General features: G+C 37.1%; 1 protein-coding gene across 1 annotated transcript in view; it reads left to right on the plus strand.

Annotated features, from left to right (window-relative positions):
• The window catches only part of Zir (dedicator of cytokinesis), an 869,757-nt gene extending 853,687 nt beyond the window's left edge, over positions 1–16,070 (plus strand). The window contains 3 exon segments of the mRNA XM_090382918.1: positions 627–736; positions 4,897–5,046; positions 16,013–16,070. Coding sequence (XP_090239044.1) covers positions 627–736; positions 4,897–5,046; positions 16,013–16,070 — 318 coding nt within the window.
• The last annotated feature ends 9,854 nt before the right edge of the window (positions 16,071–25,924 follow it).

Genomic DNA, 25,924 nt, shown 5'->3' on the forward strand with positions numbered 1-25,924 from the left:
GTCTTAGGGGTGTTTATTCCCCAATAGCAAAATGAATTCTATTGCCACTACCAATAACGAGCATCATCGTTTTTGTATCGGGATAAAACAGCGGGAAGGGGGGATAAACCCTGTTTACCCTAAGACTGAGGCAGTCTGGAGTGTGTACCCATAAGTAAATTTCAGTCCACTCATGAACTCCAATAATCTGCTTTTAATAATGAGAAAAAACTAATCAATACATTGTTATCGACTTGTACTGCCACTACTGATAACACGCACCATCTGTTTACCAAGAATGCAGGGAGATACTGTGGTTACAGAAACGATTATGCCCGTTACGTTTTCACAAAGTTTCCTGTGGTTCTCGTGTTCGCGTTCTTTACCTTCGCCCTGAATCCTTCACCGAAAGGTACTGAAAGCCTACCCATTCTAATTTTGGTGTAAAACATTTTAAAATTGATGAAAGTTCAATCAGATAACCAAATATCATATGGGAATTCAGAAGCATAATGGAAAGTTAGCATCTCTTCTTGGTACTTCTTACCTTTCTTGGATCCCAGACACTTTTATTAGGTAGCTAACTATTGGAATGTTTAAGATGGTTAAACCAATTAGCTAATGCTTATCACATCACTTCTCCTTAGGGCCCCATGGAAGTGGCCATTGTATTTCTCTTGGATCTTGTTGATGGAAAGAAGACCCCAACTCCTCTACAAAATAAACTGAGACTCTGCTTTAAAGACTTTTCAAAAAAGTAAGTAATTATAAATTCCACATTATGCTGACATTCCAGCTAAATAATATACTGATAATTTTGTTAGATTTTATGCATCCATTTTAGAAATTTTAAAAGCATTTTTAGTAAACATCAAAAAAATCACTGTATACTTGCTGACACAATATGTTTTTTTCTGCCAGCTTATGAATGTTCAAAAGAGTATGAATTTTTATGAAGCTTTTTGATGATGTTATGAGATGGGATCCCTGATGAATGAAATATGCTGTTTTTTGGGGTCTTTATACTTCAATTTATGTGGTCTTCTGGTTTGACATTTAACATTTGACATATTGAATGTTTCCAGTTAATACTTTTTCATACTCTATTTTCACAAATTTCTTCAGCACAACTTGCATTTGTTAACAGAGGAGACTGTTTTTGTAAAGATAAAATATACAGCTGAATAATAAACACCTGAATAAAAAATAAGACTACTATACAAATTGGAGCAGTGTAGCATTAAGGGCAAGCTGCTGCTATGGATAAAGGGATGGGTGAGTGGGAGAAGACAGAGGGTGGTAATCAGTGGACATTGCTCTTCGTAGACTAATGTTATTAGTGGAGTCCCCAAGGTTCAGTGTTGGTCCCATTATTGTTTTCTATATTTACCAGTGATATTGATGAAGGCATATCAGGCTTGATGTCCAAGTTTCCAGATGACACAAAGGTTAACAAGGTGGTTAATGACAGTAATGAGATTATGCAGCTGCAACAAGATCTAGAAAAGTTAGGCAGATGGGCTAAGAAATGGCAAATAAAATTTAACATTGATAAATGCAAAGTACTGCATGTTAAAATCCCCCATTATTAGGCATTCTGATTTACTGGCCCACTCTATTTCTCAATACAAGTGTTCATTGTATTCATTAGCGTCATTAGGCCTATAACATACTCCTACTCTCATTGTTGCTTTCCCAGTGCTTATGTCACTGCAAACTGGCTCAACATTGCACTGTCCATCTATGTCAACTGGATGCACTTCCTTAGATTTTACGTGTTTCTTATCTAGCAGCATAACCCCTTTTCCCTTCCTATCTTTTCTGTACATATTGTACTCCCCAAATTCCAATTCTGCACTGCTTATATCTATGTGACACCACGTCTGTGATATCCCAACAATATCCACCTTTGAAGTCTTGACCAGCACTTCAAATTCATCAAATTTATTAACTATACTCCTAGCATTGGTATACATGCAAATATAACTGCACGTGTTCTTACTCTTAGTGAACCTAACACAGCCCATATATTTTCATGATTGACTGACTCCCTGCAGTCCCTGAAATCCCCAGCAACTTGCTCTCTAGGCTGATGCTCATTCCAAGAGAAGTAGTGCAAGAATCACTTTTGCCTCTGCCGACCGGGCTAGCCAGGTGGGTAAAGTGCCTGCCTGGCAACCCAAAGGTCGCGGGTTCAAATCCCACCTCGGGCTTAAAAAAAACAACCTTTGGAGGTGCATTATGGCCACAGAAGCCGATGCGCCAACAACTACCAAAAAAAAAAAAAAAAAAAAAAAACTTTTGCCTCTGCCTGCTGCTACTGTTGATCTTTCAGTCTGTGAATCCTCCAAAGCTAGCAGTTTTCCGACCCACCTAACACAGCCTCGATAGCATCAGCAAACACTCTTGCACCCCCTTGTATATAAGTGTATCCCATCCCTGTAGAAGCAGTCTCTCCTGTTAACAAGCACAGAGACTGCGTTGAGAAAAATTCTACCCCACGAGCCTTGCACAATCTCTCCTGGGTCGAATTGATTGACAAGGTTCTCATCATGTACTCCCTCCTATCGTGTCTCTGGGCAGAATTGTGACACTTTCAAATTAACCCTAACTCATGAGTTTGTTTTCAACATTGACTTGTACTTGTAAATATGCAGTTCTCCTACTCTTATCATTAGTGCCAATGTGCACAACAATATCACCCTTTGTGCCCTTAAAAGATATCTGCTGTACAACATCATCAACTTTTGCCCCTGGCAGACATCATCATCAGCCATTTTAAATCAACTGCAGGATGAAGGCTTCTCCAGCAACTTTCCAGTTCCTTCTGTTTTGTGCAATGGCCATCCATTTACTACCTATGAACTCATGAATTTTATGTCCATCTCCATTGTTTTCTTCCAGGTTTTCTTTTAGCTCCTCTTGGGTACCATTTTGTTATTTTCTTAGTCCATCTGTCATCATGTCTTCGGGCATCATGTCTTCGTATTTGGGTCCTGCCCAAGACCATTTCAGTTCTTTGGTTTTGATAAGAATGTCTTTTATTTGTATTTGCTGCCTAATCCATGTATTTCTCTTCTCATCCAACAGTCTGATTCCTAATATAATTCTTTCCATTCTTCACTGTGTAGTTTTCAGCTTCTCTTCCATTCTTTTGGTGAGTGCCCAAGTTTCACTTTCATAAGTCATGGTGGGGAGTATGCATTGGTTCATTATTTTACGTTTAGACAAATTGGGATATTGCTCCTCAGTATATGACTATATTTCCTGAATGCTATCCATCCAAAATTTATTCTTCTCATGACTTCCAGCCATTTATCATTATACAGCTAATGACTTGTCCCAGATAAGTATATGAATCCACCTTTTTAATTTCCTCCTTCAATGATTACAGGAGGGTCTTGATTAATTCGTCCCACGAGCGCATCGCGCAAAACGGAAACGCGTTAATCGAATATAATAACCAATAGGGAAAATTATAATTGGTCCTTGACCTTCTGGAATGTCCATAAAGAATTTTAAAAATACATTTTAAATAACTTTTTAACTGTATACAATGTAAAAGATAATGAAAATAATTATGGAATTAAATGTTTATTGCATAAAACAGTTCCCAAACTGCACTCCTCAGAATATTTTAAATTTTCGAGGGAAACACAGCGATACTCGACATCTGTCAGACACCGCGCAAACTACTAGCTCGAGGTAGTTCACAGTTTCAACATTTCTTATTAAGTTGTTTGAACCTAACTACTAAGCGGAACTGTTAGGTATTTCTTTTGGTCTGAGTGCGCCTTGAAAAAATTACTGAGACACTAAGAGCGCCGTGAACCGAGAAAGTTTGGGAACCTCTGACATAAAATACAGAATGAAGAAATGACTGTTGCGGAAATATTTGAACAGTGTTGACTTTCTTGAAATATTTGAACAGTGTTGACTTTGTAATCATGGCCAGTTACTGCATAATGACCACAAACAGGTTCTTTCTGACTGCAGTCTCTGGCAATGTGACCATATTTATGGTAGTTAAAGCAACTTTGGATAGATTCTCCAGCATAGATTCTCTATTGTCCCTGCAATACCTTCCAAATTTTTAGTGTAATTTCTGCAGTTATGTTGAGTTGGCCATTCCTTTTGTTTTTTGTTGCTCTTTTCAGCAGGAATTCATCTATTGTCATTTCATTGTTAAAGTTTTTGAAGTAGATATCCATCATGAATTCTTTTTCTATTACTGACCTTTCCGTAAGGTACATCAAAGATTATAATATTAGGGTTTTTCCCTTTTGGTTTTTCAAGGAGCAAGCCCAGTTTTTCCATCTCAGGATGGTTTTCTATTTTTATTAGATCTTCTGGTGCCCGAACAGAGATACGAACCCTGCACCCTTAGGTTAAAAGCCTAATGCTCTACCGACTGAGCCATCCTGCAAATTGAATTTCTTATACACTAGACTGGGTTAAACTTGTGACTTTTTTTGACTTCTTCAGGCAACTAGTTTCAGTGGCTGTTCATCCTTTTAGCATCCAGCAGTAGTAGTAGTCAACCATACTGAGGGAAAAGGTACCAAGGGGGGTGGTACCTTTCCCCCCCATTTCTTTTATATTTTGATGAAATCTTTTCCCATGCTCTTCACTTAAAGTACCTAAATTTTCTACAAAATAGTTGAGATGAGAGTGCAAAAAAGTACCTTAACACTTATATTGCAGCCTAGTTTTTTTTACAGATTTTACAAATAGATTATTTGTAATTATATCAAATAATTTGATAAATCTAGTAAATATATCAATTTGATAAATCTAGTAAATATATCAAATAATTTGATTTGTTTACCTTTGCTCTGAATAGGGATATGTTCTTAGAATATAATTTAACTCAGGTTTAAGAATTTTTATTTAGTTAATAGCATTCTTCTGTTATAGATGCAGTGATTCTCTTCGTAAGAATCGGACTTTAATAGGGCCAGAACAGAGAGATTACCAAAAGGAACTAGAGCGCAACCATCATCGCTTTACAGAACGGTTAATGCCTATGATCAGAAATAATGGAATGTCTTCCCTAAGACCATACAAGTAAGATAAAAAATCGTATGCAATTTTAAAAGAAAACTCTAAAAGCCTCATAATATGAAAAGGAAAAGTATAACACAACATAAAAAATAAATTAATTAAATAATATAATATAATAATAGTAGAACATACATTCTCCTAATAATGTATTTAAATATGTCAATAGAGGAGAGCTGAATATTGAAGACGACTCATTTGTGATAGAACAATGCCATTAGAGAAAAACATTTTGGCTTTCATAGCTGTTTTCTGCATTTAACACTCACTTACTGCTTATTTTCATTCTGATGAGATTGTTTTTCTTAGTTTTTCTTACATATTTTAGTGTTGAGGTCTGGCAGAATATCCTCCAGCCCAGCCCTGTCTGTTCCTGATTAGATTTGTGATCTAATCAGGAACCTTATTTTTTCCTGGTACTCTCCTTCCATACAGTTTCACTTCATATATTCTCCTGGAAATTCTACTCCCCTTCATCCTCTGTACCTGTCTAAATCATGTCATCTGTAACAGCTAGCAGAGTGCTTAGGTTTGCTCTCATGGTTTGATTAGTTTACTTACTCTTTACTTTTTCTTTTCTTTTTTTTTTTTTTTTTTTTTGTATTTCTATCAATTTTTCTTAGAAATTTCATTTACAGCAACCTTGATCTTGCTAGAGAACTTCCTGATAATGTCTAGCAGGTATATGTTAAGATTGGCACCTTCCTAAAAACCCTCATTTCATTGCAGTAGAAAGTCTTCTGACAGCACAGCAGTTACGTTCCATTTTTTTTGTCATCTATCCTGCCACCTGTGTGTAAAATGGGCTCCCAGATAGTTGAAGTCTTCCACAGTTACTAACACATTTGCCAGCATTCAACATATTGAGGAAATGCAGTTTATCGAATACACCAGTCTACATATTAAGAAAAGTTGTTTTACTGCTGATAAAAAAACCGAACTACACTTTTTAATAGAAATTTCAAAAATTACTTGAAATTTGTTCTGTCTTGTCAGAATTTTTTACAAATAAAAAAAAAATGAAAATATTGGTGGAAATGATTCTGGTTTATTTTGTATTTTTACAGATTTTACAAATAGGTGGGACCAACTGATGATGTTACCAACAGCAAATTCAAAATGGGAAGCATTCAAAGAATTTATCTTGGAAGCTACTAGGCTCTACATACCAACTATGAAATATTGTTCAAGGTTTAGGCCTAAATCGATGTCAGATGAACTAATGAGACATGTGGCAGAGACGAAAAATGCATGGGATACATATAAATTAATGGGTGATATGGAAGCCTATGATAGATATAAGCTGGTCTGTAACCAAGTCACAAAGGAGATTAGGCAGGCAAAGGCAGATTATGAAAAATCCTTGGCAAAGGATGCAAAGAAAAACAACAAAGAGTTCTTTACATATGTAAACTCTAGAAGGAAAGGGATGAATCAGATTGGTCCACTCACTGGATATTGTTGGCCAACTGTTGATGATCCTGCTCAGGTGGCTAACAAACTAAATGAGTATTTTGCAACTACATTCACCCATGAGGAGTTATTCAGGGAGGGGAATGCCAGAGTTCAGTTAACTCTGGCAGTGAGCTGGATGATTTTGTAATAACTGAGAGGAAAGTGGAGGAGAAATTGTTGAAGATAAACATAAAAAAGGCACCCGGGGTGGACAGGATCTATCCAGTTATATTAAAGGAGGCAGCAAAGAAAGTAAGCAAACCCTTAGCCATAATTATGAGAGCTTCTTTGAACTCGGGGGGGGGGGGTTACCCATGGACTAGAGATGTGCAAATGTGACCCCAATTCACAAAGGAGGATGAAAGGACAACACAAGTAATTATAGATCTGTTAGTTTAACTTCTGTTCCAGGAAAATTAATGGAGGCACTGGTTAAAGAAGCACTGCAGGATCATCTAGATTTTCATACTGTTGCACATGCAAGACTGCTGCACAGATTGGAGCAGTGTGGCATTGGAGGCAAATTGCTGCTACGGATAAAGGGATGGTTGAGTGGGAGAAGACAGAGAGTGGTAATCAGTGGACTGCTCATCGTGGCTTAATGTAATTAGGAATCCCTCAGGGTTCGGTATTGGGTCCATTGTTGTTTTCTGTATTTGTAAATGATATTGATGATGGTATATCAAGCTTAATGTCCAAGTTTGCAGACGATACGAAGGTTGGCAGGATTGTTAAGGACGCTAATGACAGTATGCTGCTGCAACAGGATCTAGAAAAGTTGAGCAGATGGGCTGAGAGGTGGCAAATGAAGTTTAACATTGAAAAATTTAAAGTACTACATATGGGAAGCAGCAACGCCAGAGTGACATATCAACTCTGTGGTACTACACTGACAGTAGTATAGAACAAAAAATATCTGGGAGTAATTGTGCAGGCAGATATGAAGTTTTCTGAGCAGTGCAGATGGTCTGCAAGAGTAGCTCATAATGTCTTGTCATTGAAATACAGGAATTTTTCTAGCATGGATAAGGAGGTGATTATCCCCTTATATAAGGCATTGGTCAGGCCACACCTTGAGTACTGTATACAGGTCTGGAGGCCTCATTTTAAGAAGGATATAGAGCTGTTGGAACGAGTACAGAGACGGGCAACAAGATTAGAGAATGGAACGAAGGATTGCTCTTATGAAGAAAGGCTTAAATTTTGCAAATTACAGTGTCTGGAGACTAGGCACCTGCAAGGTGAACAGATTGAGGTGTATAAAGCCTTGAATGGTTTGAGCATGCTCAGTGCTGATGGAATTCTTCCTCTTGCTCAGAATAATCATTTGAGAGGGCATAAATTCAAATTGAGGAAAGACAGATGTAGGATAGATGTGCAGAAGTTTGCTTTTAGCCAGCAGCTGGTTGGTTGGTGGAACAGACTTCCATCCTTTGTTGTGGAAGTTGATAATCTAAATAAATTTAAGGCTGAGCTGGACAGGTACTTGGAACAAACGGATGGATGAAATGAGAGCGTGTTTTTTTTTTTTTTTTTTTTTTGGCTGATGCTGCATAAGCTTGCTCTCTTGCATCATATGCCTCTACTAATGCTAATGCTAAAGTAAAATACGACCAGCAGGCCTACGGCTCCTTGAAATATCACAGAATTGAAATGTTCCTCTCCACAATAGGCAACAGATAAAGAATTACTCACACACACATGGACCCCCTTTCCTCAACTGACCTGTGATACTTATTTTCTCCAATGGGAATTGGAAAAAATAAGTATCACAGAATCATCTACGAACACTGAATGTGCAACAACTCCATGCTAGCCACATTCAAAACTATACTGACTTCTTGTCGATATATATGGATGGTTCCAAATCTCATTCAACTGTTGGAGCAGCAGCAGTGTTTCCCTCTGCTATCATATCAGCTTCTCTTCAACCTGAGTAGCATTAGCATTAGTAGAGGCATTTGATGCAAGAAAGCAAGCTTATGCAGCATCAGCCAAAAAACAAAAAAAAAAACACTTCCACTTCACCCCTCTGTTCATTCGAAATACCTGTCCAGCTGAGCCTTAAACTTATTTAGGCTATCAACTTCCACGACAAGGGATGGAAGTCTGTTCCACCAACCAACCACCCGCTGGCTAAAGGCAAATTTCCGCACGTCTATCCTACATCTCTCTTTCCTCAGTTTGAATTTATGTCCTCTTTATTCAAGCTTTATACACTTCTATCAGATCACCTCGCTGGTGCCTAGTCTCCAGATACTGTAATTTGCAAAATATAAGCCTTTCTTCGTAAGAGCACTCCTTCGTTCCATTCACTAATCTTGCCCTTTTCTGTACTCGTTCCAGCAGCTCTACATCCTTCTTGAAATGAGGCCTCCAGACCTGTATACAGTACTCTAGGTGTGGCCTGAACATTGCCTTATACAAGGGAATAATCACCTCCTTATCCCTGCTAGAAAAATTCCTATATAAGAGTACATCAACTTTTCAGCAAAACTATATATTTCCCAAACTATGTTCTGCCGGAAGATTAGTGTTCCGTGAGATGTGAACGAGTGTTTGGTGAAAAATCCTAGTTAGTGATTAAAATATAATAATAAAATAAATAAATTTTGCATATTCATAGTGTACACCACTTTTGTATTATTCTAATTTTTAACATTATTTTATTTTTGTTTATTAATATTCTGGCATCGACTAATAATTAAATAGACCATGGAACCCGTTATTTTGGTGGGCTTTTGCATAGAGAAGTATGCGTAGAGGTAATGACATCTATAAAAAAAGTAGCAATGTAGTGATCTTATACAGGGTGTCTCAAAAATATTGGTACAAACGTTTAGGGGAGGTAGGTAACATCTAAAGCAGGCCAGGGCAAACTTTTTGGCTGAAGGGCCACATTAGGAATTCAAAAAGAAGGCCTGGCCACACGTAAAATGCTATTTTTAGATATATTTTATTTGTTTTCATGAAGAAATATAACATAAAAAAATTATTCTATAACAACCAAGAATTTAATGAGATGAATGGAACTGTTTTACATCTTTTAACATTTTTTTAATTTCGGGTGTTAATTTTGTAGTTGAGATTCTTAAAACTGCTTGTAAATGTTCATCGGTGAAGCTTGATCGTAAAGAATTTTTATTTAGATTCATGATGGAAAATGTTTGTTCACATATGTAGGTTGATCCAAAAATAACCAACATTTTTCGGGCAAAATCTTTAAGTTTGTCGAATTTGTCCGAATTAAGAGTATTGGAAAATTTACAGATTTCCTCACAACGGTGCAATTCCCTTAAATCGGTATCACACTGCAGATTTATAATCTGAAGTTGTAGTTCACTTGGTGCACTATCAATTTCTATTGAAAATGGGTCGCGCACTATTGCCAAACTTGTCTCAATTTTTCGGAAGTCGCCAAATCTTCGTGAAACGTCATCATTCAAAGTGTTGATAATTTCACAATATTTTTCAAATTTACTTTCTGGAATCTTCAGCAACTTCATGGTTGGAAAGTGGTCTACCTTGTTAATCAATAAATGTCGAAGGAACAATTGGAGTTTTAATTGAAATCCATTCAAACGTTTTACCATATCATGGGCGTATAAATTTTTTCCTTGTAACACGGTTTTGAAAGTATTTAAGTGTGTCACAATGTCCAGGGTAAATGCAAATTCACAAATCCGGTTATTATCAGTTAATTCGGTAAAGTCCATAATATTTTTCAGTTTTAAAAATAGAATGATGTCATCTTTAAGATCCCATACTTGTCGAAGAACTTTTCCTAAGCTAAGCCATCGAATTTGGCTATGATAAGGAATATCTGTGTGCTCGGATTCAATATCTTGAAGAAAATTAACGAATTGTCTGTGTTTCAGGCTCCTCGATCATATTAAATTTACTAGTTTAATAATACAAGATGTGACGTGTTCAACTTTTAACACATTTTTACATAATACTTGTCTATGTATAATATAATGAAATGTAATTAAATTATAATCAGGATAATTTTTACAAATTTTATCCTGAATTTTCTTTAACGCTCCAACATTTTTACCTGTCAAACTTGGTGCTCCGTCAGTTGTTACGCTTACCATTTTGTTCCATTGTAAATTACCGTATATCTTGTTAAGCATTTTTCAACTTTTTCAAATATATCAGCCCGTTGTTTGGTCTTTAAGAGATTCCCTTGAAAGAAGCTCTTCAATAATTTCAAAATTAGAGGTACTTCCACGTATGAAAATTAATAACTGTGCAGTATTCTTTTGGTCATTACTTTCATCAAGAGCTATCGAGTACCATGTTATGGATTCTAATACTGATAATAATTGCTCATTCAAATTTTTATCGATACATTCAATTCTTCTTACTACGGTTCACCGAGATAAACTTATATTCTCAAATTTGTGTTTAATGTCAGACATATAATTCCACAAGCTTCGGTCATACATTCTTTAATATAGTCTCCATCAGAAAAAGGCTCGTTGCTTTTTGCAATTATATGAGAAATAACAAAACTTGCCTCTACAGTAGCTTCTTGTTCCTTAGCCGCGTAAACACATTTTGTTGTCTAGATAAATTTTGAATCAATCCATCGGCAGTTTTCTTTCTCGCTTCCGCAGTTAAATTGGCACCACATTCGGAATGTTTAGTAGTGAAATGTGTTTTAATATTATACTCTTTCAAAACTGAGACACTCTCCCGGCAGATGAGACAAATAGGCTTGTTATTTATGTTAGCAAAAAAATATTTTGTGTACCACTCTTCATTGAAGACACGATGCTCTTTATTCATTTTTAAAAGGGCGTAAATATTATTTTTATCGCTACTGGTACCAAGATAATAACCGAAGATAACGCAAAAAAACAAACTGCGAGATGACCGTCAGAGAAAACAGATTGGAACTGCTGCCGGTCAGCAGTCCTATCCTATTACTCTGCCACAGCAGCAAAGCCGTTGTCGTCATCACCGGTTGTCTGTTACCGTAGTTTCGCCCGGTTAGTTTATAATCGCAAATTATACCGTTATAAAAGCGCCTGTTGGCTCACTCCGGTTCGCGCACAATTTCAAATTCTATCTCAATTTGAACAATACAGAGATGATAAAACAATTTACAAGTCGACAAATTCTATAATGTATTACATATACAAATTTATTTTTCAAAAAGGCGTTGCAAAAGGCATAAAATAAAACTTTTTTAATTAAAAAAGTTTTATTTCATAGTAAACTTTCTTCGAAAATACAATTAAAGCTCGCGGGCCGCACAGAAATGTGCGGCGGGCCGTAGTTTGCCCGGGCCTGATCTAAAGGAATATGAATTGCAGAGGAACCCATAATCAGAAACGTCACCATAAGTCAGTACACGGCGCTATTCATCAGTTCGCGAGAAGGAAAATTTCTGGTTTACTCATTCAAGCAGTAGTCGCCGCACAAAGAGCATGCATCGATATACGAACTGTGAGCTGGCAGACATGCACCTAGTGTATGGATTAGCAGAGGGCCCACACAGTGTGCGCCCCCATGCAGCACAACATCGCTTCGCAATAAATGTGTGCGCAGATATGGTTGGTGACTGCTTAGTTGGCCCATACCTGTTACCATCCCGCATGAACTCCACTAAATATCGGATTTTTCTTGAACAAGTTCTACCAGGGTTACTTGACGATGTTCCAACAAATGTGAGATGCAACATTTGGTTTCAACATGACGGGGCGCCTGCCCATTATGGAAGGTGTGTTCGTGACCATTTGAACAGGCGTTTTGGGCATCGATGGATTGGCCGGGTGGACCCGTTGCCTACCCCCCACGCTCACCTGATTTATCGAGCCTTGATTTCTTTCTATGGGGGGGCCCTCAAATCTATCGTGTATGAATCGCCTGTGGAGATGGAAATGGATCTTGTGGCGAGACTCGTCTGCGCTGCTGCTACTGTCAAAGAAACTCCAGGTGTGTTCGACCGTGTCCGCCAATCCATGCTGCGTCAGCATCACGTATGCATCGCATCTCGTGGTGGAACCTTCAAGCATCTGTTGTAACATTATGAAATGCATCCATCTCGTACTCCATTGTTAATATTTTGTCAAATAAATGTTTGCCACTAATTACTGTCTTGTGTCATTTCTGCTTCTTTGTGCCTCTGCTACTACTTTCCCGTGACGTTTCTGGTTATGGGTTCCTATGCGATTCACATTCCTTTAGATGTTACCTACCTTCCCTAAACGTTTGTACCAATATTTTTGAGATACCCTGTGTACTACTCATATGTGATTTAGCCTGGAGTGCGTGTTGAAGGAGAGGGGGAAGCGAACCGATATCATAACTAAACTCACTTCCTTGTATAAATTTTTTTTGATAATTTTTTATCAGCATTTCAAAATATTGTTATTAAAATAAATGACAATGGATTTGTGGTTGAAAAAATAACTTTAAAATGAGAAACAAGTACTTCTAGTATTGCAACTGTGGTAAATGAAAACGAACACAATATTGTCATACTTCAAATGAACAATCACAGTCTTTTGTACCCCAAAAATCTGAAGTGAACAAATAGGAACCAACTAAAAGACCAAAACGAAAGTATGATGACAATTATTTGAATTTTGGCTTGACATGTGTTGGAAATAAAGATGCTCTTGATTCACAGTGCATCATATGTAATGAAATATTAGCAAACAGTTCTTTGGCTCCCGCTTAACTTGTGTTTCGTAAATATATTGTGAGATGAAAAGTGTTCCGTGACTAAAAAAGTTTGAGAAATACTGTCCGATACAATTAGATCTAGAAAATTTTACTCTACACCCATAGTTTATATGGGTGTAGAGTAAACTCTCTCAGCTCAGTTAGAGCAATGCAGAATCCCTATCATAAGAATCACCATATTTTAATTAAAATCGGGGGTTTGCTATTGCAAATTGAAAATCGTCAACAACTAGTGAAGTTTTGCCGGAATCCAGCACATTCAGGTGAATGGCTTGAGCATGCTCATTGCTGATGGGATTCTTCCTCTTGCTCAGAATAATCACCTGAGAGGGCATATATTCAAATTGGGGAAAGACAGTTGTAGGATAGATGTGCAGAAACTTGCCTTTAGCCAGCAGGTGGTTGATTGCTGGAACGAACTTCCATGTCATTGTAGAAGTTGATAGCTTAAACAGATTCAAGGCAGAACTAGACAAACATTTGGAGTGAGTGGATGGGTGAAATGAGAAGGGTCTGTGTGTTTTTTTTTGGCTGATGCTATATAAGCTTGCTTTCTTGCATCATGTGCCCTTGCTAATGCTAATAAAAGGGAATGAACTGGCTGATATATCTGCCAAAAATCCTAGCCAAAAATCTAGCTAGCGGGTGGTTGATTGCTGGAACGAACTTCCATGTCATTGTAGAAGTTGATAGCTTAAACAGATTCAAGGCAGAACTAGACAAACATTTGGAGTGAGTGGATGGGTGAAATGAGAAGGGTCTGTGTGTTTTTTTTGGCTGATGCTATATAAGCTTGCTTTCTTGCATCATGTGCCCTTGCTAATGCTAATAAAATGGAATGAACTGGCTGATATATCTGCCAAAAATCCGTCACCTTTAGATCTAACCTCTGTCCCTATTCTAGCCTCTGATTATAATATCTTAATTCAAGCAGTATGCCATGTCCAGAGCTATGGATAACCAAACAAATAACAAACTTTTCCAGTTGAAACAAGACCCCAAGTTCTGGCACTCAAGCAATCAGACAGTGTTGCGGGAGAAGTGGTACTCGCACGGATAAGAATAGGACATGCCCATCTGACTCACCTCCATCTACTCATGGGCAGTAATCCTCCTCAGTGTCCACACTGCTCAAAACATCCAACAGTCAAACATATTTTGATTGACTGTTCACACTATCAACAACATCGAACTTCAATACTTCAAAATCTGGCTAATCTTCAAGAACCGTTGATATTACATCATATCATTGGAGAGGACGCAAATATTAATGAACTTTTTTGTTTTTTGAAACAAATTGGAGTGTATAATCTTTTATGAATAGGTTTCTGAACTGAAATGAAACTGAGCTGGGTTCATTCTTAATTATTTTCTGATATTCCTAAGAATAGGCACACTATAGCCATAGCAGCTAATGCACCAATAAACAACCATAAGACACACACACACACACACACACACACACACACATATGCTTCCTCATTCCTAGTTGTTCCACAAGGCACAAAATGTGTAACAATGCCTTTTATGTCAAAAAACACAAGAACCATTTTTTTGTTAGCCGAACAAGAAGCTTGAAATTTCTTAGGTCTTGGTGAATCAAAATGCTTCCACTCACTTGACTGTTGTTTTGTTTCTGGATTATAGTGAAAAATCCAACTTTCATCACAAGTCATTATTTGATTTAAGGAGTTTTGACCCCCTGTGTTTCAAAACGATCTAGCATTTCTTTGCACAAGTCTACTCTTTGCTGTTTTTGTTCTGGAGTCAAATTGTGAGGAATCCAGTGGGCACAGATGCGCAAAATTTTCAGGTGATCTTTCACAATATTGTGAGCACTACTGTATGAAATGGACATTCTGACAGCTAATTCACCTGTCTTCATCCAAGATTTCCTGGGCTTTTGCGATTTGTTCAGGAGTTGTTGAGGAGGAAGGCTGACCAAGCCTTGGGTCATCTGGAACAGTCATGGCCTTCACTGAGTCGCTTGTGCCATTAAAATATGGCCATCCTACCAAGGCACTCAATACCATGTGCTTCCTTCATCTCTTTAACTGTTTCCGATGCAGTTAAGCCCCCTTCTGACACAATAACGAACCACATATCACTGTTCAATCTGATGTGATACTTGCCTCAAAATTATTGTCGGTGAAAAAATCGTTTTGTGCAACACTAGCTCAACAAGTACTGGCATGTGTGCACTGAGGCTGCTCAGTAGTGATCAGGGAGAGTGCCTCCAGTGGCAGTTTATTATTATTATTATTAGCTACATGGTGCAAGGAAGCCTGAGGCTTATTCTGCACCAGCAAAAAAAAAAAAAAAATCCCCGAGTTACCCTGAGAGAGAGAAAGAGAGAGAGAACAAGACAGAAATAGAAGGGAATCACCAAGAAAGAGAAGAATGATGATATCCAGCTCAGGACCCTGGGTGTGCCAAGCCCATACTCACCAAATGTGAGCCCCTGGAGTTATGGAAAGTTTGCACGGGTAAACATAAAATCTTGCACCAGTCCGCGAATTAAATGATCATCCCTCATAATATATAAAGTCTGTGTTATATTTGTTTGGTTTACCTATTCAAACCAGCATATTCTCTTAGACAGCATCAGATTCCATGCATTCCCAAAAAATAGCAAACTTCTGTTGTAGCCTATCTCCCAAAGCAATTGTTAAATTTTGAGTATTAAAATAGTTATGTAATTATTTCATTTATCTCTATCAGTGATATTAGTTTAATAGGAAATGTACATATATTTAGTTGGCAACTAAACATGTAGATATCTTTGTTTTGTAATAATTATTTTTCTTTTCCATTTTAGCACAGAAAGCCAAATTAATAATGAACGTAAAGAAAAGAAGAATGCCCCAATTTGTTAATTGCAATTCTTAGTACAATGTATGAAAAAATAAATATATATATTTATTTATTTATTTATATATATATAGTTTTGGTATGTACGTTTTAATAAGACTAGTCAAATGATGAAAATTTCAATCATAAAAGAAATAATTTTATCATTGTTTTTTAGGTACTTGAGATGCAATTTCAGTAGTGCATTACTTTCTTTAGTTATTAAAATTTCCTTTCAGTGATTTTTAAGTAGAAATTGTAATTCATATATGTAAGTATCTACTTTTTCATTTATTAGTGTGATATGTCCAGTTTTTATAATATAATATAATTCATTTTCAAAAAGTATTTGTAAATAATTTTCATACAGTACAGTTTCTTATTCCAGAACTGCACATATACATCAATATATTAAACTTTTATAACAATATAAATTAAACAATGGTAGTCCAATAATAGTTAATCATGGTGGTCCATTAAGTAAGGAAACAACTTTGACCGTAAATAATAACACTATTTTAAATATATATTTTAATTAATTCTAACACAACATAAAGAGCATAGGAAAACAAAAAAACACCATGTATACCCTGTATGCATGAAAGATGTTTTATTTTAGGTGAAAACATTGAGATTGTATTTTAAACAACATTGAGATTATATTTTCAACACAACAACGAAGACAATGAAAGAAAATCAAAACCATTTTAATTTTTAAAATCGAACAGCTAGAACCAAAGTTATGAACACAGACAACCCCTGTATAACACAGTACTTCTACAATATGGTTTCATTCTTTCATTCAGCCATTAGATCAAGGCATTATATGCAAAAATGTATGGCCAGAGTCAGTTCATTCAAGAAATATGGTCGAACCGGCAGAAAACGGAATCGGTGCAGTAACAGAACTTACTACTTTGGTAGGGTGGGAAGGTATTGATGATATGACTACTGAAGCCCTTGTGGGTAGCACAGTTGATAAAATTGCCCTCCTCCTCCTCCTCACACCAGGTGGAAAAGACTTGAGTTCATATCCCGTCAGGAGGAATTTTTATGGGTATTTTTCACAACATGACTGAGTTAGTCAAGCTCAGGCTTTTGATCCAGCAAAACAGAAAATCGACCTCAGGACACACATGCAAGTTATAGACAATATAAACAGAGTAACATGGCCATAGTCACCTATGCTCCTAAACAAAATACTGCCATTTAGTGATTAATGAAGACATTCAAGAATTACTGGTAGAAAAAGAGGCTGGCGAAGCGGATTTGGTGGAAATGGCATCAGAGGTAAAACCAAATCAATTCAGAGGATGATAGTGAAGATGAAAATTCTAAACTTACAAATTTTACACTAAAAAGCATACGGGAAGTTAGCCGAGCAATTAGAATCTTATTTTTTGAATGCAGATTCTTGAATGAAAGGAGCCAAAAGTTCAAAAATGCTTAGTTCCATACGTGAAATTCACAAAGATTTATTAAGCAAAAGCAAACAAACCCAGTTTACTGATTTTTTAAAGCGATTAGAAGATACACGAAATCTAGAATGGTGTATTTTTGTTAATGAAATAGTGTATTTTTGTTATCTTTTGGAACATAACCTCCCTTTCTGTACTTTTTCTTAGTTCTGTATAACGCGGTTTTGCACAACACAACATTTTATAGGAACCTAACTATCATGTTATATGAGGATTACCTGCAATAATGTAACTTTTGATGCTCACACCTGCTACTTACTCTACTGAATCAACGTTATTGACTGAATTAGCATCATTTAGGAAGTGATGTCATTTGCGTCTCACATTTTCATTACCAATCAGTTTACTTCAGTCCAAAATATTTAGTATGAATGATGTAATGTTTTATGCTCACTCCCACTGCTTACTCTACCAAATCAACGTTAGGCACTGAGTTAGTGTCATATAGGAAATGATGTCATTTGCGTCATTTCCATCTCAAATTTTCACTACCAATCGGTTTTACTTCAGTCCGAAAAATTTAGTAGGTGCTACCAAAGATGTTTTCCCATAAATAAAAAATAAAATACTTACATGTTCAATATGTATGGCTGCCATTTTCATATTTACAAAATTGTAGTCTTTTGAGCACGGAGTGATATACAGCAAGACACATTTCCTCAGTAATGTTCTCAGATTCTCTAACTATTGACTGCTGAAGCTCCAGCAGAAACCTATGCTTATTACTAAATACTTTATCCCTTAAGAATCCCCAATAAAAGTAATCAAAGGGTGTTAAATCTGCTGAGTGTGGTGGCCATACTCAACTTCAGTGGACCCCCACCATCTGATCCATCGACCTGAAAACTTTGTCTAAGAATTCAAACACCAATTTTGCACAACAAGCTATGCACCATCCTGCATAAAAAGTAGTGATGAAAATTGATTTTAGACTGCATTAATGGTGATTTTGTCTTTTAGCAGTTTCAGGTCGCTTTCTCATATCATTGTTGCCTCAAATAAAAAAGTCCCAGAACACCACCTGGTCAAATTCCAGCCGAGACTGTCAAGTCAAAGCATGTAAATCCTTGTTAAAGAATAAATTGGGATTGTTAAGAGAGTAATAAACACAGTTATGGTGATCGAAGTTCCATTAAATGTAGCTTCATTAGTCCACTAAACATTGTCATCAATTATATCTGATTTTTTAACACACAAATGGCCAAACAGCCTTCTATCTGGGTCATCCTCATTCAAACTTTAAAGCAATGTGGAATGATAAACCTTGCATTTTAAGTTCCTTTGTATTTCTATTTAAGTTTGCTTTAGGTATTTAAAGTTCTAAATTTGCTTTCTTTTCAGATTTTTTTGGACTTCTTTCCGTATCCTCTCTTGCATGTTTCACTTCCATATCTTTCCAATACAAGGTCCATTAGGTTTTAATAGATTAGTTTTTGATAGTCCACTGTTAAAACCTTTATCAAGTTGCTTTATGATCTTTACTGTGGATGGTTTACACCTAAAAAAAATTCTTGAACTGGCATGCAACTTCTGCAGCATTTTTGTATTTTGCGTGCCACTTTACAGTTTCAATCCTCTCCTTCATTATAAGGCTCATTGCACTTTTCCTATGTTCAAATTATTTTGAAATAATAAAAAAAGATTATAAACTGTTTTTCAAATAACTCATATAGATGTACTTAGCAGTTCAAAATGGTTTCCTTATTTATGGACTACCCCACACACACACATGCACAGTTTTTTGTCGTTGTTTTTTTTTTTTTATTTAAGATAAATCATGAATCTTTTCAGCAAAAAAAAATTTTTTTAATCAAATTTTGTAAATCTAAATGTTTTTTTCCTCCACCAACAAGCTCGTCCAAGTTATTACTGTTTGCAGTTATTTCAGAAAATCTTAATTAATTTAACAGTTAGTAATTAGAATATTCATTTTCACAAATCATTCTGAACCACAGTAAGATAAAATGAAGAAAAGAAACAGCATGTTTTTTATTAATGGGGAAATTATGTATTAACTAATCAGGTAAGCTGTTACGAGGTTGCATGAAAGAAATGGATGCAAAAAATAATACTAATAAGACTTTAGCAAAGCTTTTGATACTGTCCCATATGAATATCTTTTATATAAATTGAAGCAGTGTGTGTGTCACTGGTGGGAAGGTACTGGGGCAGATAAAAAGTTGATTATATGATAATCAATGTATTCGTATAATCAACGTAAAGAAAGGGTTATAAATAGTTGTTGTGCTATATAAATAGTGGACTAGAGTCTGAAGTGAGTTCCACAGGGTTCGGTACTGTTGTTTATGATATTTTTTAATTGATGAAAGTATGACAAGAAAATAAAGGTGATACAAAGGTTAAGAGAATGGTAAACAACACAAACAAAAATATGATGCTTCAACAAAACACAGACGAAATATTCAGTTGGTCTGAAAAATGGTAGTTAAAGTACAATATTGGGAAATGTAATTTCTATATTTAAGTAATTGCAGATTATCTTGGGCAGTAGAAAATATAAGAGAGTAGGCAAGCTGCTAAGATAGCATAAATAATTATTCATTATTTAAAGCCTTAGACTATCTATATCTTGAGACATTTTAGAATCCCAGTTTAAGAAAGGATGTGGAACTGCTGGAAAAAAATGCAGAAAAGAGCAACAAGGTTAATTATTGATAAAAAAAAAATAGCATAGCGAGAGAGATAGAGAGAGAGAGAGAGAGAGAGAGAGAGAGAGAGAGAGAGAGACACAGACAGACAGAGAGAGAGAGAGACAAACAGAGAGAGAGATCCCATTATTAAATTAAACTAAAAAATATACACTTAAATTAAGGAGGGATAGCTGGAGACTGGATATAAAAAAAATTTAATTTAGCAAAAGGGTTATTAATTATACAGTAGAGCGTCAGTTATCCGGAACAATTGATGTCAGACCTCAATGTTAAGGAACTGTACAGGGAAATAGAGTGGGCCAGTAAATCAGAGTGTCTTATAATGGGAGATTTTAATTTCCCAGATATTGACTGGAATTTAGGGGCTGGTTACTCACACACTAGCAGGGCTTTTGTGGATTTATTGGATGATTGTTTTCTACATCAGCATGTTCGGGAGGCAACTAGAGGGAGTAATACTCTTGATTTGATTATCAGCAGTGATTCTTCATGCATTAAGAATCTGCAGATAAATGAACCACTAGGTGGCAGTGATCACAGTGTGCTGAAGTGGGATTTACTCAAAGAGGTAACTACCATTAGGGGTAAAGGGAAGGGTTATTGCTTCCGTAAAGGCGACTACGATGGACTGAGACAGTATTTAAATTCTATACAGTGGGACCAACTGATGATGTTACCAACAGCAAATTCAAAATGGGAAGCATTCAAAGAACTTATCTTGAAAGCTACTAGGCTTTACATACCAACTAAGAAATATTATTCAAGGTTTAGGCCAAAATGGATGTCAGATGAACTAATGAGGCATATGACAGAGAAGAAAAATGCATGGGATACATACAAATTAACACATGACACAGAAGCCTATGATAGATACAAGTTGATATGCAACCAAGTTACAAAGGAGGTTAGGCAGGCGAAGGCAGATTATGAGAAATCCTTGGCAAGGGATGCAAAGAAAAACAGCAAAGAGTTCTTTACTTATGTAAACTCGAGAAGGAAGGGGATGAATCAGATTGGTCCACTTGATATTGATGGGTCAAGTGTTGATGATCCTGCTCAGGTAGCTAACAAACTAAATGAATATTTTGCATCGACATTCACACATGAGGAGTTATTCAGCGAGGGGAATGCCAGAGGTGTATTCAACTCTAGCAGTAAGCTACAGAATCTTGAAATAACTGGGAGTAAAGTGGAGGAGAAACTGTTGAAGATAAACACAAGAAAGGCACCCGGGGTGGATGGGATCTATCCAGTTATATTAAAGGAGGCAGCAAAGGAAGTAAGCAAACCCTTAGCCATAATTATGAGAGCTTCCTTGGACTCAGGGGAGGTACCCATAGACTGGAAATGTGCAAATGTGACCCCAATTCACAAAGGAGGATCAAAGGCTGACACAAGTAATTATAGACCTGTGAGCTTAACTTCTGTTCCAGGAAAATTAATGGAGGCACTGGTTAAAGAAGCACTGCAGGATCATTTAGACAAGACTTCAGTTATAGCTCAGACACAGCATGGTTTTGTTAAGGGGAAGTCTTGCCTGACCAACTTGATTGGATACTATGATGCAGTCACAAAAGAACTGGATGCAGGGAATAACTTTGATATTATATACTTGGATCTTAGAAAGGCTTTTGATACTGTTGCACATGGAAGACTGCTACACAGATTGGAGCAGTGTGACATTGGAGGCAAATTGCTGCTATGGATAAAGGGGTGGTTGAGGGGGAGAAGACAGAGAGTGGTAATCAATGGACACTGCTCATCGTGGACTGATGTTATTAGTGGAGTCCCTCAGGGCTCAGTGTTGGGTCCATTATTGTTTTCTGTATTTATAAATGATATTGATGATGGTATATCGGGCTTAATGTCCAAGTTTGCAGACGATACAAAGGTTGGCAGGGTTGTCAAGGACACTACTGACACTATGTTGCTGCAACAGGATCTGGAAAGGTTGAGCAGATGGGCTGAGAGGTGGCAAATGAAGTTTAACATTGACAAATGTAAAGTACTACACATGGGAAACAGCAACCCCAGAGCAACGTATCAACTCTGTGGTACTACACTGACAGTGGTAGAGAATGAAAGGGACTTGGGGGTGGTTGTGCAGGCAGATATGAAGTTCTCTGAGCAGTGCAGACGGGCTGCAAGAGTAGCTCATGGAGTATTGTCAATGTTATACAGAAATTTTTCCAGCAGGGATAAGGAGGTGATTATTCCATTGTATAAGGCAATGGTCAGGCCACACCTAGAGTATTGTATACAGGTCTGGAGGCCTCATTTCAAGAAGGATGTAGAGCTGCTGGAACGAGTACAGAGAAAGGCAACAAGATTAGTGAATAGAACAAAGGGGTGCTCTTACGAAGAAAGGCTTAAGTTTTGCAAATTACAGTGTCTGGAGACTAGGCACCAGCGAGGTGATCTGATAGAGGTGTATAAAGCCTTGAATGGTTTAAGCATGCTCAATGCTGATGGGATTCTTCCTCTAGCTCAGAAAAATCACCTGAGAGGGCATAAATTCAAATTGAGGAAAGACAGATGTAGGATACACGTGCGGAAATTTGCCTTTAGCCAGCGGGTGGTTGGTTGGTGGAACAGACTTCCATCCCTTGTGGTGGAGGTTGATAGCCTAAATAAGTTTAAGGCTCAGCTGGACAGGTATTTTGAACGAACAGAGGGGTGAAGTGGAAGTGGGTTTTTTTTTTTTTTTTTTTTGGCTGATGCTGCATAAGCTTGCTTTCTTGCATCAAATGCCTCTACTAATGCTAATGCTAAAAATATTGAGGTAATCTCTTACTTTTTTAATATATTAAAAAATCGTGGAAGTTATTGGGCCCTGTAGCTCTGAATTTTTTACTAATTTTTAGTAATTTCATTACATAAACAAGATTATTCCCCCCCCCCCCCTTTGCTCTAGAGACTAAACATGGGTTTTGCCACTTCAAGCCTCCAATAAGCAAAGTGGTGGTATTTCACCGGTTGATGAAGGTCATGTGTATGAGCTTATGCAGCATCAGCCAAAAAAAAATCACACCATTCCCTCCAAATGCCTGTCCAGTTACTTCTTAAATTTATTTAACTTATCAACTTCCACAACGACAGATGGAAGTTTGTTCCAGCAATTAACCACCTGCTAGCTAAATGCAAATTTCCGCACATCTATTCTACATCTGTCTTTTTTAATTTGAATTTATGCCCCCTTAGGTTCATAATCTGAACAAGTGGAAGAATCCCATCAGAATTCAGCGTGCTCAATCCATTCAAGGCCTTATACACCTCAATCAGATCACTGTGCAGGTGCCTAGTCTCCAACCGCTGCAATTTGCAGAACTTAAGCCTCTCTTGGTAAGAGGATCCCTTCATTCCCCTTACCAATTTTGTTGCCCTTCTCTGTACACAATCAAGTAAATCTACATCCTTCATAAAATGAGGAATCCAGACCTGTACACAGTACTCAAGGCATGGCCTGACCATTGCCTTATCCAGAGGGACAATCAACTCCTTTTCCCTGCTAGCAAAATTCCTATATATCATTGACAAAACCCCATGACCTGCCCTGGCACCCTGTCTGCATTGCTCAGAAAAATTCATATCTGACTGCACAATTACACCCAGGTCTTTTTCATTTTCTACCACCTTAAGTGTAGTACCACACAGTTGGTACGTTTCTCTGGGGTTACTTCTACCAATATGTAGTACTTTGCATTTGTCAAGGTTAAACTTCAGTTGCCACTTCTTAGCCCATCTGCCCAAATTTTCTAGATCCTGTTGCAGTAGCACACTGCCATTACTGACATTAACAACTCTGCCAACCTTTGTATCATCTGCAAACTTCGACACTAAGCCTGATATACCTTCATCAATATCATTGATAAATATACAAAACAACAGTGGACCCAACACCGAACCCTCTGGGACTCCACTAATAACATTAGTCCACGAAGAGCAGCACCCATTGATTACCACCCTCTGTCTTCTCCCACTTAACCATCCTTTTATCCATTGTAGTAACTTACCCTTAATACCATTCTGCTCCAATTTGTACAATAGTCTTTCATGCGCAACAGTGTCAAAAGAGCTTTCGTGAAATCCAAATATATGATATCATAATTATTTTTTGCATCCAGTTCCTTGGTAACCACATCATAATATCCTATCAAATTTGTCAGACAAGACTTTCCCTTAACAAACCCATGCTTTGTCTGAATTATTGCTGCAGTCTTGTCTAGATGATCCTGCAATGCATCTTTAACCAGTGATTTCATTATTTTACCTGGAACAGAAGTTAAACTAACTGGTCTGTAATTACTCGTGTCACTCTTCGATCCCCCTTTGTGAATTGGGGATACATTTGCACATCTCCAGTCTGTGGAAACCTCCCCTGAGTCCAAGGATGCTCTCATAATTATGGCTAAGGGTTTGCTTAGTTGCTTTGCCGCCTCCTTTAATATAACTGGATAGATCCCATCCACCCCGGGTGCTTTTCTTATGTTTCATTTCAACAATTTCTCCTCCACTTTGCTCTCAGTTATTACAAAATCATTAAGTATCCTGCTACTATTTGATAACCTTCTACCATTTTCAAACCTTAATAATTCCTCATGTGTGAATGTAGATGCAAAATACTCATTCAGTTTGTTTGCTATCTGAGCAGGATCATCAACAGTCGAACCATCAATGTCAAGTGGACCAATCAGATTCATCCCCTTCCTTTTAGGGTTTATATAAGTAAAGAAATCCTTGCTGTTTTTCTTAGCATCTTTTGCCAAGGATTTCTCGTAATCTGCCTAACCTCCTTTGTAACCTGATTACAGACTAGCTTATATCTGCCATAGGCTTCTGAGTCGCTTGATAATTTATATGCATCCCATGCATTTTTCTTCTCTGTCACGAGTCTCATTAGTTCATTTTATAACCATTTAGGCCTAAACCTTGAAGAATATTTCTTAATAGGTATTACACTTTTATTAGCTTCCATTAATTCCTTGAATGCTTCCCACTTAGAATTTGCTGTTGGTAACCTCATCAGTTGATCCCACTGTACAGAATTTAAAAACTGTCTGAGACCACTGTACTCACCTTTATGGAAGCAAAAACCCTTTCCTTTACCCCTGATGGTAATTATATCTTTAAGTAAATCCCACATCAGTACACTGTGATCACTGCCACTTAGTGGATCCTTTATCTGCAAATTCTTAATACACAAATGATCACTGCTGATAACCAGATCTAGAGTATTACTCTCTCTCTGGTTGCCTCTCGAACATGCTGCTGCAGAAAACAATCATCCAATAAATCCACAAAAGTCTTATTAGTGTGTAAGTGACCAACCCACAAGTTCCAGTCAATATCTGGGAAGTTAAAATTCCCCCATTATAAGACATTCTGATTTACTGGCCCACTCTATTTCTCTCTATAATTGTTCATTGTACTCATTCGAGTCATTAGGCCTATAATATGCTCCTACTCTTATTTTTTCTTTCGCAGTGCTTATGTCACACCAAACTGACTCAACAGTGCACTGTTCATCTATATCAACTGGGTGCACTTCTTTTGATTTTATGTTTTTCTTAATTAACAGCATAACATCTCCTCCCTTTCTATCCTTTCTGTACACATTGTACTCCCCAAATTCCAGTTCTGTATTCCTTATATCTGTGTGACACCACGTCTCTGCTATCCCAACAATATCCGCCTTTGATGTCTTGACCAACGCTTCAAATTCATCAAATT

This window comes from Mastigoproctus giganteus, chromosome 10, assembly GCF_048544385.1.
Source record: "Mastigoproctus giganteus isolate SK-2022 chromosome 10, ASM4854438v1, whole genome shotgun sequence".
NCBI lineage: Eukaryota > Metazoa > Arthropoda > Arachnida > Uropygi > Thelyphonidae > Mastigoproctus > Mastigoproctus giganteus.